The following is a 17,142-nucleotide window of genomic DNA, read 5'->3' as shown; positions in this document are numbered from 1 at the left end:
ATAATAACGCTCTGGTGACCTCTCAGCACTAAGGCACGAACGGAGGCTTGTCTGATTGCCTGGCCACCATCAGTGTTGAACTTGTATTTGTTGAATAAATGTGTGTGCCCCTTGCTATGTGCCCAGCGAGCTCATTCAGAGCATTCTTGCACACGCCCTCGCCCTCGAGGTGCTGGGTGCAGGACCGTCCCATGGTCATTCATTCAGAACTGCCAGTGCCTCTTTCAAGACAATGAAGGTGTTTTGAGCCCCAGGTGGTGCGGAGGGAAGGGAAGTTGTGGGGAGAAGGGAAATTTCCCTTTGCATGAGCTTCCCCTTCGTATTTTAGAACTTCCCAGCAGGGCTGGGGTGTGAAGTGAGAATCTCAGTCTGTAGTTTTCCATCAAGCAGCCTCACTGGGCGGCTCGCAGGCCCCTCGCAGCATCTCCTGTGGGGTTCCCCAGCAAGAGAAAGCCAGAGCGAGTCTCAGTTCTCAGACCCCTTGCCTCTGTGAAACCAGAAGGCGGCCGGAGGGTCAGCCCTGCCAGAGTTCCAGGCAGAATTCACACTGCAGTTACCCTGTGCTCAGCTGGGACGGTATGACCTGCATTGCTGCATCTGTCCCTGCATGTTGGGTCCACCACGTGTCAGCCATAGAGCTCAGTGCAGCGGGGACACCAAAGTCCACGAGATACAGAACAGCCGTGGCAGCCATTCTGGGACAAAACACCCAGCCTCTCCATGAAGGGGAGTGAGAAGAAAGAGAATCAGACTAGGCAGAGGGTTAATTTCCTGGCTCATTCATTCATTCAAAAATGTTATTTCATGCCTATAATGTGTCGGGCTTTCCACAAGGACCTGGGGTTACACATGGACAGTCCTGCCTCCTCGCCTTTGCCTTGTAGGAGACTAGCTGCCTTGTTGACCCTGGATTCCTTTTAACTTTGAGCCCCCCCTTCCTCAAGCCCCCACCCCCACCCCCGGCGCCTGCAGCTTCCAACCCCCACTGGGTATTCAGACCAATTAGTAAACTCCTGGAGGCCAGAGACCCCCGTCTTTGCAAAAAGTAGGAATCCCTAAATTACCTGGAAAGCCTACCTAAGACAGATTCCAAACTGGGAAGGGCCTGGAGACAAGATGACTCCGTTATCTTGCTGTAGTGAGAACTGTGAGTCCCCTAAAACGTTCTCCTCACCACCTGCATCTAAGTCCATGCATGCCTTTATATTTTTTTTAAAGATTTTTTTAATTCATTTATGTGACAGAGAGACAGCCATCGAAAGAGGGAACACAGCAGGGGAGTGGGAGAGGAAGAAGCAGGCTCCCAGCGAAGGAGCCCGATGTGAGACTCGATCCCGCAAGGCCAGGATCACGCCCTGAGCCGAAGGCAGACGCTTAACGACTGCGCTACCCAGGCGCCCCCATGCATGCTTTTAGACAGCCTGGCATGGAACCTGCTTTCCAAGCCTCCAACCCTTGTTCCACTGCAGGGTAATTGTTTCCCACACCAGAAATATCTAAAGGGTAGGGGACACGTTTCCTAGTTCTCTGTTTCTGCCTCCAGCATTTAATACAGTGCTGGCTCAGAGTAGGCCCTGGATGTTAGATGGATGGATGGATGGATGGATGGATGGATGGAACTTGAGGGAAAAAATGGATCCCAGTTTTCCATTTTCTGGAAAGGCACTGCTCTCCTAGAGCCAGGGGATAGATAAGGGCTTGGGGGACTCAGGTCCTGCTTTTTCTGGACAATACTGCTGGTGCTAGGCAGGACCCTGGGACCCTGGGACCACAGGATGTGAGTTATTTTGGGACTACCTCTCCCTTGCCTCTCCAACCCCGAAATGCCTAGCTCAGGAAATGGGTAGCCTTTTTTATGGGCCCAATGCCACGATGCCAGGGGTCGGGGAGGCCATCAGACTGCAAAGACACCTCTGAACTCTTCCTGGGCTTCTGTGTTTCATTGATGGCCCAATGTTGTGGGGCTGGAGCCATGGGAAAGAAGCTGGATTTGCTCAAATGTGTCCCTGTGGCAGCTCTCCCTACACTCACCACTGGACTCCAACAACACACTGATCCAGGTCTTACTATGTCCATTTTATAGAGGAGAAAATGAAGATTCAGAAAGGTGAATTTGCCAAGGTCTCATAGCTAGTAGGTAAGAGGGTTCGGACCCAAGCCAGGACTGCAAGGCTCTATAAAGGAGCACACTGGCTGACTGCGGTGTGTCTGAGTTGGTGCACGTTTATCTGAGGATAAGGAAGGACTGTGTGTCTGTGTGCACACGGCTGGATGCGAGGCATGTGCAAGGTCTGAGGTATGTGACCCAAGGCTCCAAGGCACCTAGTGGGCTCAGCGCCTCGTTGGTTCTTCCCCGTCTGCACACGTGTGGGGGATGGGGTAGAGGCAGAGGACAGAAAGCCTCAAGCAGAGCACCAAGCCCGAAGCAGGGTTTGACCCCACTATCCCGAGATCATGGCCTGAGCCGAAACCAAGAGTGGGATGCTTAACGGACCGAGCCACCCAGGCGCCCCTGTACTGCCTGTCTTCTCTAACAGGTGGGGCTGCTAGACAAGAGGGGTCCCCTTCCTTTTGTATCTTCTTCCTTGAAGAACTGCAGGATCCAGTATCTGCCCTTCCAGGCAGAGCAAGCAAATGGGACAGACAGCAGCCCCTCCCCCACCATCTCCGCTGAAGCCAAGCTCCCGCTCCCCCACCCCGAGGCTGACAAGTGGCTTTTCTCTCACATCTTTGCCTGTCAACCCCCTGGGTTATTAGAGCAGGTCACCCTCATTCATCCCCCCCACCAGGTTTAATGACCTCACACCGCTTGGCACCGAGCGACTGAAAGGGCTCTCACACCCATGACCTCGTTTGAGCTCTACAACAAGACTGCGTGCAGGTGGGGGCACGGCGTTGCCTCCACCAGAAACACGTGAAGACCTGAATTGCATGTGACTTCCACAAAGACAAGTAGAAGCAGGTCAAGGCTGGACCCTGCTCTTTCTAGGGCTGGGCCCAATGGATTCTTTTCACCCTCTGTTAATGAGTCCCCTAACTAGAATTCGAATCACCAGCTGCCGCACTGCAGGCAGGCATCCGCTCTGGGCCTAATAGCTGCTGGCAACTGGGGTCAGATGGCTGGCTGGAGAGACAGCCAGCACACCCTCACAACGGCCTTCCCAGCCCACCCCACCTAAACCAGCAGCCTCCTTCCCAGACCCCAGCTACTCCTTCTCCTAGCACTTTGCTTTCCCTCCATAGCATCGGCCACACGTTGTTACTGCAGAAATTGTATCTATTTTTGCACCACATGCGGCATGAGCATAGCACAGCGCCACATAGTAGGTGTTCTGGAAATATCGTCAGATGGGTGGAGATGCCAAGTTTCTCTCGCACATTTACTCCACCCACCTCACGGCTGTAATGGAGCCTGGCACAGCTGGGGGATGCCCAGCCAGGCACTGCCCAGGAAGGAGCAGCCAACGCCAAGAAACAGGAGGGTCGCGACCACTGTGATAAGTTCTCCAAACAGCAACAGAAAAATCAAACCCTGAAGCCTGGCAAAGATTTCAGTGCACTTTCCCACTAACTGACTTGCGGAACAAACCAGGGAAATCACCCGGGGAATGCTGTGCGCCCTTAGTCTGCAGCTCTGAGAATCGCAGATGCTGCCCCAGACACCACCAGAAGGACCATCCAAGCACAGGTGGGGTCAGGCAGATCCCGAAGCCTCCATAGGGTCAGGGAGAAACGCAGCTGTGTGTATTCAGGCACTTACACACACACCAAGAGATAAGTGTGCCCCAGCTCCACACGTAGAAGCTGCAGACACACCTGTGGGATCCTCTGGGGCCCAGCCATGCCCAGGTAGGACAAGCTTTGCCGTCCACCAGGATCCTCTCTGCAGCCTGACTATAAGCGCTCCTCTGCGCGACTCCCGCCCAGACCTCGAGCCGTGGTCATGGCAGTGCCGCCCCCTTGTGGCCAAGTCTAGCGGTGCCACATCCGGCATCTGTCCTGAGCAGAAGAGCCAGGTGGTCCCGAGAAAGTGGGGTCCCTCTGCTGGCTGAGCTGGGGTAGTGCCCGTTCTGCCAGGGCTTGTCGCACCTGCCGCCTCAGGTCTGCAGTCACTACTGTCCCCCGTGTGCCCTTGGCTCAAGCCCCGGGGCGGCGCGCTCACACACCGTTTTGGCAGGCGGGGTCAGGAAGGGAGGCGGTAAGGGGAATGTGGGCGGAAAGAAACCCAGCCACGCTTTCCTCTTCCTTCCTCTAGCTAGGGCTCAGGTCCCCTTGTACCTCCCTCCACTGCCCTGCTTATTCCGCAGAGCAGCGAAGGAGGAGGGAAAGGGCTGGGGGAGAGGGGACATGGACAGAGTGTGACAGATCCCTCTGGTGTGAGTGTCTGAAGATGGAGGGTCTCAGCTGGGCTCCACTGGCCTTCTCTGCACCACCATCCCCTCTGCTCAAGGGCCATAAGAACTCAGTGAGGGAAGGAGAGACAGGAGGAGGTGGGGGGTGCAAAGCCACAACTTTAAAGTGAGGAGGTGCTCAAGGCAGCCAAGGCAGGAACCAGGCGGAACAGCCGGCAGTGGACAGGAGGAGCGTGGATTTAATGGAATGAAGGGTAAGAGGGAAAGGTCTCTCGCTCCACCCACCAGCCCTCACCCGGCCTCCCAAGGCCTGTCTCAAAGGGGGTGCTCTTGAAACCAGCATCTCACACCTGTTCAGCCACCCCTGGAGCAGGGAAGTTCTGGTGGGAGGTGCTCAACCCAGAGTGGATTCCCAGCTATCCCCTTGTGTCTCATCTACGGCAGCGGAGGCTGTCCCCACAGCCAGGCCCATGGGCACGACCCCGGGCCCCGCGGCCCTAGCAGTGAGACTCTAGTTCTGTGAGGATGAGCAGCGATGTCCTGGGTGTCGCAGGGGCAGAGGGTTCTGCTCGCTTCCATCCAGGCAGGTCCTCAGCCGGGCACATGAGCTGGCGAATTCTCTGCAAGGGAAGTGAAGGTGGCTATCATGAGGGGGGTCAGGGGCACAACTGCCCGCTTCCCTCACCCCCAGTGTCTGCCTGCGGCCCCCCAACACACCTGCCCTCCAGACGCCAACCCTCTCATCCCGCCCTGTGTCTTAGAGGCATCAGTCTCTTTCTGAGACTTGTAAGTACTCGCTCTGCCCCTCCCCCGCAGCCTCACCAGGCTCAGTGGCGCTCCTGTGTACCAGGTCCTACCCTGCTAGGCATCTGTCTATCCTCACGGGGGCCCTACGTCATTGTCTTGGGCTCCTGACCCTCCCTGCGAACCCCTACCTCTCTGAAGGAGCCGTTGAGGGTGCTGAGTTTATAGAAGCTCCAGGCAGGAATGNCCATGGAGGACAGAGCCAGGAACCAGCCCAGGGCATCGCCCCACCATGGGTACGTGTACTTCTTGTTGTAGGTCAGGGGAGTGTACTTGATCAGGGAGAAGAGGAAAGTGGCCTGAGGAGGAGAGTAGAAGAGAAAGGGGCTGGGAGAGCAGGGCCTGGCGCCCTCCACGCCCCCTGGAAGAGCTAGCAGTCATCAGTCACACTGCAAGCCTGGTTTGGCCTCATCTGGGTCAATCAACCCCCAATCCCCACCCACATTCCACTCCAAATCCTTACCCCCAATAGAATTTCCAGGGCACCTCCTTCCCGCGTCCCTGCAGGGCCCCATGCCCCCGGGTAGCTCTCCAGGGCTGGCCCTCAGCTAGCTCAGGGGTACATGGCTGCTGGTGTTTTCTGGTGCTTAAGGCTCCGGCACCATCGGGTGGGGCTGCTGCGAGGGCCTCAAGGGCAGGGGATCATGCCTCCTTCCCCCTGGGCCGCATTTATACCCCACATACAGTGGGGGCTTAGGGGAGCAACTGACACACAGAAGAAAGCCCCAGGAGGCAGCACCTGGTGGTTTATGGCTCAGACTCTGGAGGCAAGCCACTGGGCTCGAGCCTAGCTCACCACCATTTCCTCGCTAGGGTATATTGCTTACCCTCTCTGGCTTCAGCTTCATCCATAAAATGAGTATAATAGTAATCCTTCATGGGGTTCTTGGGCAGATCAAGTGGGTTAACATGTGCAGAGCACCTTATGCCCTGCACAAAGTGTGCGCCCTGTAATGGTGGTGTTATTATTGCTGTGGCTATTAGTATTACTGCAAGCAGCCCAATGAGCTTGGGTTGCCGTCCTGCCTGTGACATTCGACTCACATCATGGTGTTGGTCAAACCATCTGCCAGCTCTGGACCTCAGTTTAACCTTCTGTGAATTGGAAAGGAAGAATCTATCTCGCTAACCATTTTCTAGAATCCAACAGGAGGATGAGTGAAAATCTAAAATTATTTTCAGTCCCCGTGGAGAAGTCCCTTCTAGGGCTAACAGCCTATCTACCCTCCTACTACCACCATCTCTCTTCGCCTTCACGTCACTTTACCCGGAAGGTTCTCTTACTGTGCATACAGCTGGGGTGAGGAAGAGCCAGCAATATTTGATAAGAGGCCACGGCCTGTACCCAATCATATCTTCAATGTTGTCGTAGAAGCGCCTGGCTCCTGCCAGGAAGAACAGAAGGAAGGAAGGGGGAGAAAGGACATTCTTTAGCATCTGAGGCATGGGCTGGATGGGCAAGGACCAAGAAATAGAAGATACCATGGTTTCTTTCCAAATCACTGCTGGGAGAATCTCTTCCCTGGGATTCATAAGCATACACGGCAGGGGGCAGAACTTGGTGTAGGCAAAGATAACGACTTTCTGATCGTCAAGGTCGTGAAGGGCTGAAGAGGTTTGGCTAGGACAGGATATGGGCCCACTTGGGGCGGTCTGCTGTGCGGCCATCACCAGGAAGCTACCAAAGCAAGCTCTGGAGGGCCCTTCCAAGGATAACGATTGAAGATTCTTGAGATTTTTGAGGTTGAGCAGGGGAGGATGACTCTTGTCTAAGGGACCTGAGGTGGCGCTGAGCCCTGGGTTAGGACCTGGGGGAAGAGTCACTCACCATAGACCCAAGCCACACAGAGGGACTCAAAGATGGCCACGAACAGGAGGCACATGCCACTGGCTGCATAGTAGTCAAAGAGCTGAAACACGTACATACCGCCCTGCCCGGGGAAGAGAGAAAAAGCCAGAAGTGTGTCCAGAGGAAACAGACGGATTGACCCCCCTGGCCTCCAGCCTCACACCCTCAGACACAGAGCAGACCTTGTGAGGATCACAGGAGACAGATATTAAAACAGAATATAGTTTGTAAGCTGTGAGGCACTAGGGCAGATATGAGACAATAATTATTTGTTTTATTATTTTCGGAGGGAAGATAGATACAACAGACAGCTATTGTTAGCTTATCCCTGAGAACATTGAGGGATTGACCCAGAAGTCCGAGACGAAGTGTGTACTTTTTGGCGGACGATCAGGACAGAGGCCGTCATCAGTACTGTGAAGCTGACAAGCTCCATCTCCTTCCTTCTCCCTTGAGACAAAACACAGAATAGCACCCATCCCCAGGGCTCCCTTTCTCCCTTTGAAGTCTGTCCCGGGAACGTGGTTCAGCTGCCTGGGAAGTCATGGGAGCTTGCTGGAGAGGCAATTTTTCCTAACCCAGAACTTCCTGACCATCTTTCTCATACCTCTTAGCTTACCGTGGGGCCGAATCACCCCTCAGCCACCCCCGAAGGTAGGTGGCTAATGTTCCAAGGCCAGAGGAAGGCCTCACCTACTCGGTGCTTCCTGTGGCTGGGAAAGGAGGGAGTCCCAGAGCCCTGAGGCCCGGGAGGCCTGCCTGACAGGTGGCAGTGCCCAGCTCGCCTTGTCCTCACCCAGCCCCCACCTTCACGCCTCCCGGACCCTCACCTCTGTGAGCATGACCAGCCCGACAAAGAAGGAGGTGACAGACACGCCCAGAATGAGGAGCTCCCGCCGGTTCTTTTTGCGGAATACACGGGGGTACATGTCCACCAGCGCTGTCACCAGGCTTTCTACGCATACAAACTGGATGAGAGGGCAAAAGAATTGGAGGGAAAGAGAGCTCCCAAAATACGCTGCTGCATCAGCCGGCTCTGGCTTCTTGCTGCCAGGCTCAGCCCCGCCCCGCCCCGCCTCCAGAGCAGTCCTGGCGTGCTTAGGTCTGGACCGACCCTGCTGAGCTCCTCTCGGTCCCTAGAAGGGTCTCCACCTGTGACATTTGCCCAGTCCCCAACTGTCCTAAGGTCCCTCGGGACATCGGGCTCAGCATCCTGTCTACGGCTCCCCCTCGTTCAGCCCGCACGCACCCACTTATCCCTCAGGCTGTGCGTGACCACCTCTAGATACCTGGCTGTCCAGTCCCAGGAGGACCACCATGAAGAAGAAGCAGCAGGCCCAGAGAGGAGAGAAGGGCAGCATCACCACAGCCCGGGGGTAGGCGATGAAAGCCAGGCCGGGGCCTGCAGCAAGGAACAGAGGAACACTTTCCAGTGCCTGGGCGGGCTCCAGGCCACGTGTGACCCCAAGGCTGCCCGGTGTGGGTCAGGATTCACAGGAGCCAGAGGGAACCTCACCCCAAAGTTACCATCATCGCCCCCAAGCTTCCCCGGGAGAAGCCACCCCGACCTCCACCTGGTCCCCAAATCTCCAAGGCACCACCCACTGTGTTCTCACGGCAGGAATAGAACCTAGAGGCTGTGGGCGTAAAGAGGCTTTAGGAGACCGGAAGGGGGCACGTCAGCTGCATTTCTGCAAGCTCTACCCCACATCCTCAGGCTCACTCTCAGGACCGAGGGCCCCAAACCAGAGGTTGCGCGCTTAAAAGAGCTCAGAGGCCAGGCAGGCCACGTACGTATGTGCAGCTGACCCAGGGTCAAATGAGCACACGCAGGGCTTGACGAGACCCGCCGCCATGCCGACCCCGCCACGGCAATCGCTGTGTTCTTTCTACAAAGACGATGCTCCCAAAGAAAATACCTCCAAGACTAGACTGAACCTGGGGCCACCGGTTTGCCACCTCTGCACCCAGAGCCTTTCCTGTCACCCTACAACGAGTCACGGGCATTAATTTCAGAGCACCATTGACAGCCTCTCAAACAAATTAATGTTCCTCTCAGCTGGCTCAAATGACGGGCGCACGTACACGTGCCCACGCCTGGGTTCACCCAACGGACGCTGCCTCTGAGAATCGGTGTGGACGGCCGTTTTCCTCTTTAGCCCCACTTGCCACACGGTGGGATGGGGCTAATACCAGTCCTGCCTCAAAGCTTTCCATTGCATGGTGCAGGCAAACTGCTTCCCACAGTGCCTGGCATATAGCAAATGTTTAATAAAAGTGAAACGTCATCATTTTTAGTAAGAATCAGTGATGTCAGTTCCCAGTGCTTGGCGCTCTGCGTAACAGGGTGCGCTTGGGAAGGCGATGGTAAAACACTGTCTTGCTGCAGGGGGCAAGAGGGTGGTCCTCAAGGGTAGCGGAAGGACAAGAGACATTGATAGCTTACCCAGGGACGGGACATCGACAGCTTACCCAGGGAGGGGACTGGTTCTTGACTTTGTTTAAAAGCAACAACAGGGGGCCCCTTGGTGGCTCAGTTGGTTGAGCCTCTGACTCTTGGTGTCAGGTCAGGTCACGATCTCGGGGTCCTGAGATTGATCCCCCACCCCCCCCGCCCCCACCCCGTGGGGCTCCACACTCAGTGGGAGTCTGCTTGAGATTCTGTCCCTCTGCCCCTCCCCCTACTCATGTGCATGCTCACACACTCTCTCTCTCATGCTTTCTCTCTCTCTCTCTCAAATAAATCTTTAAAAAAATAAAATAAAAGCAACAATGGGGGCGCCTGAGTGGCTCAGTCATTTAAGCAACCGACTCTTAATTTCAGCTCAGGTCATGATCTCGGGGTCCTGGGATCGAGCGCTGCATCCGGCTCTGCGCTCAGTGGAGGGTCTGCTTGAGGTCCCCCTCCCTCTCCCTCTGCTCTCTGTCCCTCCCCCTGCTCATGCTCTCTCTCCCTCTCTTTCTCTCTAAAATAAATAAATCTTTAGAAAAATAAGAAAAAATATAAAAGCAGCAACACTGCATGGTGAAATTGAGGAAACGCTATGCCAACATAAACTTATCTTTCAGATACATTTTAAAGTGAGCAAAACAAGGCAAAGCGCAGGACAGTGTCTACAGTATATTATCAATTGGTTTTCCAAAAGGGGGGTAAGAAATAGACACAGTAATATGTGCTAAGTACGTATGAATGTCACGTACGTGTGCATGTGTGTGTGTAACTTTTCTTCTCACAGATGCCTAAACCATTTCTGGAAGGGGAAACATGAGCCTGGTCACACTGGTTGCCTCCAGGGTAAGGACGTGGAGGCCAGGTGTGGGAAATGCTCCCCGTCTACCCCTCCACCCTTTGAAGCTGGGGTGCATGTCGATGTGCTCCCCCAGATCGTCCCAGGACGTGTCCACTGAAGGGTGACCGTGGGTGACCCCCAGCATAGGTGACAATAGAAACATGTCCAGATCTCAGTTGGTGAAGGTTCAAACAAAGCCCACAGAACCCACCCCTGGCACCCGGCCCCACAGCACTCACCAGACTCGGCCACCTCAGAGATGGGTACCCCCTGCTCCTGAGACATGAAGCCCAGGACGGAGAAGATGGCAAACCCGGCCACGAAGCTGGTGCCGCTGTTGAGGAAGCAGAGGGCGATGCAGTCCCTGCAGGCGGGCGGGGGGCAGAGACAGGCTGGGTCAGCAAGGGGGGCCCGCAGGAAGCCGGGGCGCAGCCTCTCCGACAGGCAGACACCGGCCCCAGCCCTTCGCGCAGGCCAGAGGGGGGCTGCTGGCAGGATGGAGATGAGCATTCAAGGGGTGGGTTCTGCCTGCCCCCCCACCCCACTAGCTGAGACTTGGGGTCAGTCACGGTAATCATGAAAGAATAAGGCTCTAAGGAAGAATAATGTTCATCTAAAAATTACGAACTGCCGCACAGCTCCCCTCCCGCCACACTGCCACCACACGTCTTGGGACGCCGCCGCTCAGACACAATTCAGTGTGGCACGCTACTGTGGAGGGTATAGACACGGACAATCCCAACCAACACATAATCCTCATCCCCCAGATTTGATTTTGAAATGCATCATGTGATTTTTTTCAAGCTAAAATTGAACTTGGCTGAGATGCTCTGATATGAACCCAGGAGGCTGGAGGGAACCCTGGGGAGGGGGACACGGGATGGGGGGCGGTGAGGTAAACATAGGTAAGGGTTCAGCGTTGACTGGGGCAAATGGGGCTCTGCTGCCTGGCATGATGAATGACTTGTCAGGCGTGAGCCCACTAACCACTCCATTAGCCAGAGGGCTGGGACCCCCTGCGGCTTCCCAGCCAACCACACCCACCCCAGCCTTTGGAGGCAATCCCTCTGCCCGTGCTGCCCTTGGCTCCTTTCAGCAACTGGTGGCCCTGGGGCATGGGGAAGTGGGGGGAGGCAAATCCATGAGCCGCTGGGCCCTCCAAAGCACCTCTGAGCTAGCACCCTGGAGGGGCAGGGGAGCGAGGCGGGTCGGCGCCCCCCACCCCCCAGTCACCTGTAGCAGTTGTTGTGGTACTTGTTGTAGCTGCCCAGAGCCGTCAGGCACCCTAGACAGATGGCGAAGGAGAAGAAGATCTGGGTGCCCGCGTCCATCCACACCTACACAGGGAAAAGGCAAGAACGTTGCGCCCCAGGAAAGCCAGGCTGTCTGGCCTCCATGGGAGCACAGAGGCCCGTGGCTGAGCTGAGCACGGGCTAGCAGTGGTGAGAACGCTGCTCTCAGCCTGCGACCCAGCTATGGCAATGAGCCCCCGGATGGCGTTTCTCAGGCACTACCGGGGTGGCGTGGGCAGCAGGCACTGGGAGAAGGCTGAAGGACCCGGGGTGCAGGAGCCTGGGAGGGAGCTCTAGGACTAAGCCAGGCCTGGCACCAACTTTCTGCAACAGAAATAAGGCCCTGGCTCTGCCTCCACTTTCTCCCCTCCTGGGCCCTCCTGGCAGTGTGACCGGTTTGGAAGGAATCCGGGGACAGGATCTCTGGAGCTAGGGGGTCCTTCATATCAGTGCGGTGGCGAGAACATAGCTTTGCCCCTCACACCTCAAAATCCGCTGTCTGGAAAGCAGGAAGTCATCCTCAGCTCACCAAGTCAAGAGGCTGAACAGGAATGCATCTGGGAAGGGCTTTGTACTCCGTGGGGGGGAGAGCTCTGCGGCTAACCCCGGGGTCCTGGCCGTTATTGTCTCAGCTGGCCGAGCCAGCCGGCATGTTATGATGTAGCTTCAACCGCTACAATAACATCCCAAAGAGAAAGCACATCGAGGCGAACAGGACTGGGCAGCCCTGCCGATCCGTGGGAGGTGGGGTCCTGGGGCCGCAGACCCTCCCCCAGGCACCCCCTGTGTTCAGAGGATGCGAGCTTCTCAAGGAAGCACTAAGCTCTGCGCGCGGAAACCACCAGGCCCAACCTCTCCGGGTTCGCCTTTTCTTGTCTCTGCCTCGCTCTGCCCTCGCGGCCCCCAAACAGGCCCCCGATTTCCTTCCACTCATGTCAAGCTCCAAATGCCCACATGCAGCAAAGCCTCAGTCCCTGGCCCGGCTCTCCCTGCTTCCTGACTGTCGCCTCCGCCTGCAACCCCCCTCGCTGTCTTGTCCTCCGCAGCCCTGTGGAAGGACCCATTTCCCCCAGCGCTGTGGTGGGTCTCAGGGCCCCGTCGGCAAGCCCCAGTCGAGGTACTGGATCTCTAGGACTGAAGGAAAACCCAGAAATCTGTATTACTTTCAGAGCTTCCTGAATGATCCTAATGTCAGCCGGATGTGGGACTCGCTGTCCTACAGGCCCTGAGAATGGGCACCGGGATGCGCCCAGGGCACCCGCTCCTCTCGTTCTATTCCCTTCCTGCGGGAAGCGGGACAGAGCGGGAAAGACGGTGGAGAACACGGGAGAGCATCTCTAGCCTCCTGTCCCTACTGCTCGCTGTGAACCCCAGCCCCGAGCTATGCTGCGAGGCAGGGGTTGCCACCAGGGAAAAGGTGTCCGCGGCAAAAAGCGCAGTGGACAATCCAGAAGGGGCCGGAGCTAACAGGGAAACAGCGCACAAAGGTGGAAACAGCAGGAAAACTGTTTTACGCCTGTGGGGAAATTATCACGGGGAAAGGAGAGAAGGTTTCAGGGTTTATTCCAGAAGCTAGAGAAGGAAAGGGTAGGAATGCATGGTGAGAACCTGAGGGCCAGAACGGGGGCTAAACGTAATTCTGTGCGATGCTGTGGACCTTTGAGGGGGCGCCTGGGGGAGTCCGTTTGCTTCTTCAAGATGTCTCAAAGGTTTTTTTTCCACAACTGCCCCACGGAGACTGTGAGGAGAGTCACCTTAGGAAAAGTCCGTGACCGTGGGACCCCTATTCTGCTCTGTTCCCGCTCAGCAGGTTACTGGTGGGGCCTGAGGCCAGAGGCGGAGAGGCCTGACCCAGGCCCCGAGAGGGAGGGCTGGGACACACCGCTTCCCCGGGGCCCCACAGCCACCAGCCCAGGTGATCTCTCCCCAACAGGCCATCCAGGAGATGGCCCAGGAGCCTGCCCAGCCTGGGGTCTTGGAAGTTTGCTCCCTGGGCCCGGCAATGCCCAGACTGCAGACTGACCCGCGAGTTACCAGGGAAACTCCCCGGTGTCCTCAGAGACATTCTGCGGCTGCCCACACACAGGCAGGGGCCACAAATCCCACGGTGATGAAGTTTCGAGAACTTGGGCTTGGGAAAAAAAAATATGAAAAATTGTGACTTGGCAGTTCACCCTGCCCTGAGGGGGACAGACTACTACTGGGTTGGGGGCAGAGGTTAATGAGAACAGAGGAAAATGCAGCAGGAGTGCTGGGAGTTCAGAGGGCGAGAGTCAGACCCAGAGCCTCTAACTAAAGTCCGCTCCCCGAGAGCTTGGCAAGCCCCCCACCCCGCTCTTGGCCCAGCTGCGGCCTGACAAGCCTGCTGGGATGGGGAGAGGAATGGGGTCAGAGGAAGGGCCGCAGGAACACGCAGAGCAAGCTGTTCTCTTCCCCACCACAGGCGAGCTACTCCCTGACCACGCCAGCAGCCCTGGTTTCTAAAACAAAGCCCCAGTGTGTCTTTGGCTGTGACAGGAGACTGATCAAGAATAAAACAAGTGTGAGAAACACCTGGTGGACTGTAGGCAGAAGAGCGAGGCCTTTGGGGGAGCAGAGGAAGACAGAGATCTCTAGACGATCCAAGAAGGATGTTTTCAACTGAGCTCAATCCCAAGGATGATTATATTTGCTATTTTTAGGAAGGCAATAGTGTGTAATGGAAAAAGCCTGGGCTTTGGAGTCACATTGAACCATTCAACTCTTAACTCTATTAGTTACTAGCTGTGTGATCTTGGGCAAATCACTTAACCTCTCTGAACCTCACTTATCTCATCATGGAAATGGGTATAATAACAAATAAGCATAATATATGTGAAATCCCTAGCACACAAATAAGTATTAGTTCCCTGTCCTTCTGGAATAATAAAAAAACAGCCCTGAAAACTCATACATTCATACACTTTGGAAAACGTAGATCGTGGTCATCAAGACAACAGACTCCTAAAGACTCCTTGGCATGAGACCCAAGCTCCCCCACATGCTAGTTTTGTGGATTTGGGGCAAATTTCTTAAGTTTTCTACGCTTGAGTTTCTTCATGCACAAGATGAAGCTAACAGGGCCCTCGTGGGGTTGCGTGGGGTTGCGTGGGGCTCCGCGGAGTCATGCCCTCAGGAGAGTGCCCGGCAAAAAGCGCATGCGCAATAAGTGTGTCCGCTCCTGCTGCTGTTTGGTGTTGCTGTGCTGACTTCAAAAGGGCAACTCACCTTTCAGGGATGATGAGGTCCCATAGATGTCAAAATAAAAAGACCCATTCTAATCAAGGTTCCAACCGCCTCCCTAAACAGACCCTTCATTCGAAGAGCTTAACATTGAGCTTTCAAAGGTTCCACAGGACTCTTTGGACACCCTACCGCCACTGCCCTATCCATCTACCCAGCAAAGGCAGCAGAACAAAGGGCCAGGCAAGGGAAAGAAACCAGCGCCCAGGAGAGTCCGGAGTCTCCAGGAGCCCTTTCCACGTGTGAAAGAGATGAGCCCCAGGGAACACCGGGAGAGGGACAGGCAGCAAGCCTGGCAGAAAGAGATGAGGGAGCCAGATAAAGCCAGCATTGTCTCTGCCTGCCTGCCCGCTCCCAGACCCAGTGCTTGGCAGACAGAGATGTTCTTGGTCTTTGTGTTGGCTAGCAGGAATTTTGCACCTCTCTCAAGCGCCAGGCAAATGCCAGTTGGAATTCTCACACTTCCTGGGGAGTGCCAACTACATTCAATCAGGGCTCTGGCAGGGGCATCGCACCTGCAAGTTGCTGCTCTGTCCAGTGACAACAGAGGCCTAGCTGCAGCCGGAGACCGGGGCCCAGCGGCCGAGAAGGCTGCTGGGAAGCCCAGACCAAGCCCGGCTCTGGAAACATCTCCCTCCTCATGGCTTCAGAGGACTTGGAAGGCACACGCTCCCTGCATAGCCTACAGCTGGCTGGAGTTGGAAGGGTGGTATCCTGGACGGCAGATGAAAAGAGGTTTTATTCCCTGAAGTAACCCAGACATGGAATCATGGCCTTGTTAACGCTCAGAGTTGACGGCTATCTGGTCCACCTTCTTCGCATTTATTTTGACTTTGCTGGAAGCTATCATCTAACAACCACGACTCCTAGAACAGACCTGTCCCATAATAGATGTTGAGTAAATTTTTTGCTGAATGAATGAGCTTTGAGAGAAAACAAAGATGAGTAGATGGGGACTTTGCCTTCGAGAGATCATAAAGCATATGGGATTTGTCATCATTTAGACCCAGGTTCCAGTTGCAAATGTGAGAATGGGAAATGCGTTAAGCTCTCTAGGCCTCCCTTTCCTATAAAATGGGGACACCTCCCTGATCTGCCGTGAGGATTAGCATGTAACAATGACAGGGACATAGTTAGGGCTCAATCGTTGTTGACTATAAAGAGCCGATCAGGACAAACGAGGCATTGATCACAGAAGCCAAAAATCCATTCCAGAAATACTAGGCCCCTCCCTCCCATTTCTCTTTCAGTCTACCTGCCTGTCTCCCTGCCTGAACACGGCTCCTCCTTCCCAGCCTGACACAAGAGATCCTGCCAACCTCTACCCCCGGCCTTCAAAGCTGGCCCCCACGACCTTCTGCTTGCTGTGGGCTCTCCACCACAACACTTGGGTTCCAGAGAAGTCAAAGGGCTTATGATTCACACCAGAAAAGTCCACTTTGTTTGGCCAGCCACTTTCCTGCTGTGTGACCTTGGGCCTTGTTTGCTCATCTGTTCAATGAGGAGTTTGCACTGGCTGATCTCTGGGGGCCTTTCAGCTGCAACAACTACAGTTCTACGGTTTGCTCCGAAGCCTGACGTGGAGATGAGGCAGGGGCAGTGCTCACCTCCATTACGTCTAAGAAATGGGGAGGGAAGGATAAGCCCATAACCCACCAGATCATTGAGCAGGACCCAGCACGCAAGGCTGCTGGACTCCGTGGGGAGCTTTTGAATACAAGTGCACTGGTGGCTTCTGGTGGCCGGTAGAACTCAGGATGGCAGGACTTCATTCTGCCGGGGTGGCTGGGAGCCGTGCTGGATGCCCCCCAAATTCTGCCCAACAGGGAGCTCAGCATTTGCAACGTCTGCAAAGCCGTCCAAACTGTTGGCGTCTCTTCTGCGCCGGGAGCCTCCCGCCCTATGTCTGCTCAGGGCCCCTTTCCAGACACAGAGAGCTCCTCCAGCACCCACAGGGAGGACGACCTCTGTGCCAGGGAGGCAGAGGTGGGGCACATAGCTGGGCAAGGCCTTTTCGGGGCTCTGGGGTGGAGCTTCCCCACGCTCCCCCCGGCCCTCCACACCTCCTGGCTTTGCCAGCTTTCAAAACGGCTGCCAAACAGGTGAAGATAAGAAACCCGTCAGCGGCAGTGGCTTCGGAGTTCCGGCCCCGCTTTCCAACGCCCTCCGGGGAGCAGGCAGCGCCGCACCCGCCCCGGGCCAGGCCGCGAGGAAGCTGGCCGAGGCGGACAGAGTGGGCACCAAGGAAGGACTGGAGGGGAGGGAAGAGCGGGGGAGGCGGGGGGGGGGGGGGC

The 17,142-nt window shown here is 55.8% G+C and overlaps 1 protein-coding gene across 1 annotated transcript in view; it reads right to left on the bottom strand.

The window, feature by feature from the left end:
- Positions 1 to 4,417: 4,417 nt before the first annotated feature.
- Positions 4,418 to 17,142, bottom strand: part of SLC6A13 (solute carrier family 6 member 13) — a 36,110-nt gene continuing 23,385 nt past the window's right edge. The window contains exons 8-15 of the mRNA XM_008704846.2: positions 11,529 to 11,632; positions 10,535 to 10,659; positions 8,295 to 8,407; positions 7,836 to 7,973; positions 6,985 to 7,087; positions 6,441 to 6,541; positions 5,288 to 5,455; positions 4,418 to 4,972 (exon numbers count right to left, since the gene is read on the bottom strand). Of these exons, the coding sequence (XP_008703068.2) occupies positions 4,850 to 4,972; positions 5,288 to 5,455; positions 6,441 to 6,541; positions 6,985 to 7,087; positions 7,836 to 7,973; positions 8,295 to 8,407; positions 10,535 to 10,659; positions 11,529 to 11,632 (975 nt within the window). The 3' untranslated portion in view covers positions 4,418 to 4,849. The remainder of the gene's footprint in view (positions 4,973 to 5,287; positions 5,456 to 6,440; positions 6,542 to 6,984; positions 7,088 to 7,835; positions 7,974 to 8,294; positions 8,408 to 10,534; positions 10,660 to 11,528; positions 11,633 to 17,142) is intronic.

Source organism: Ursus maritimus, unplaced genomic scaffold (assembly GCF_017311325.1).
Source record: "Ursus maritimus isolate PB19 unplaced genomic scaffold, ASM1731132v1 scaffold_26, whole genome shotgun sequence".
Lineage (NCBI taxonomy): Eukaryota > Metazoa > Chordata > Mammalia > Carnivora > Ursidae > Ursus > Ursus maritimus.
This window is presented reverse-complemented; position numbering and strand designations above follow the sequence as displayed.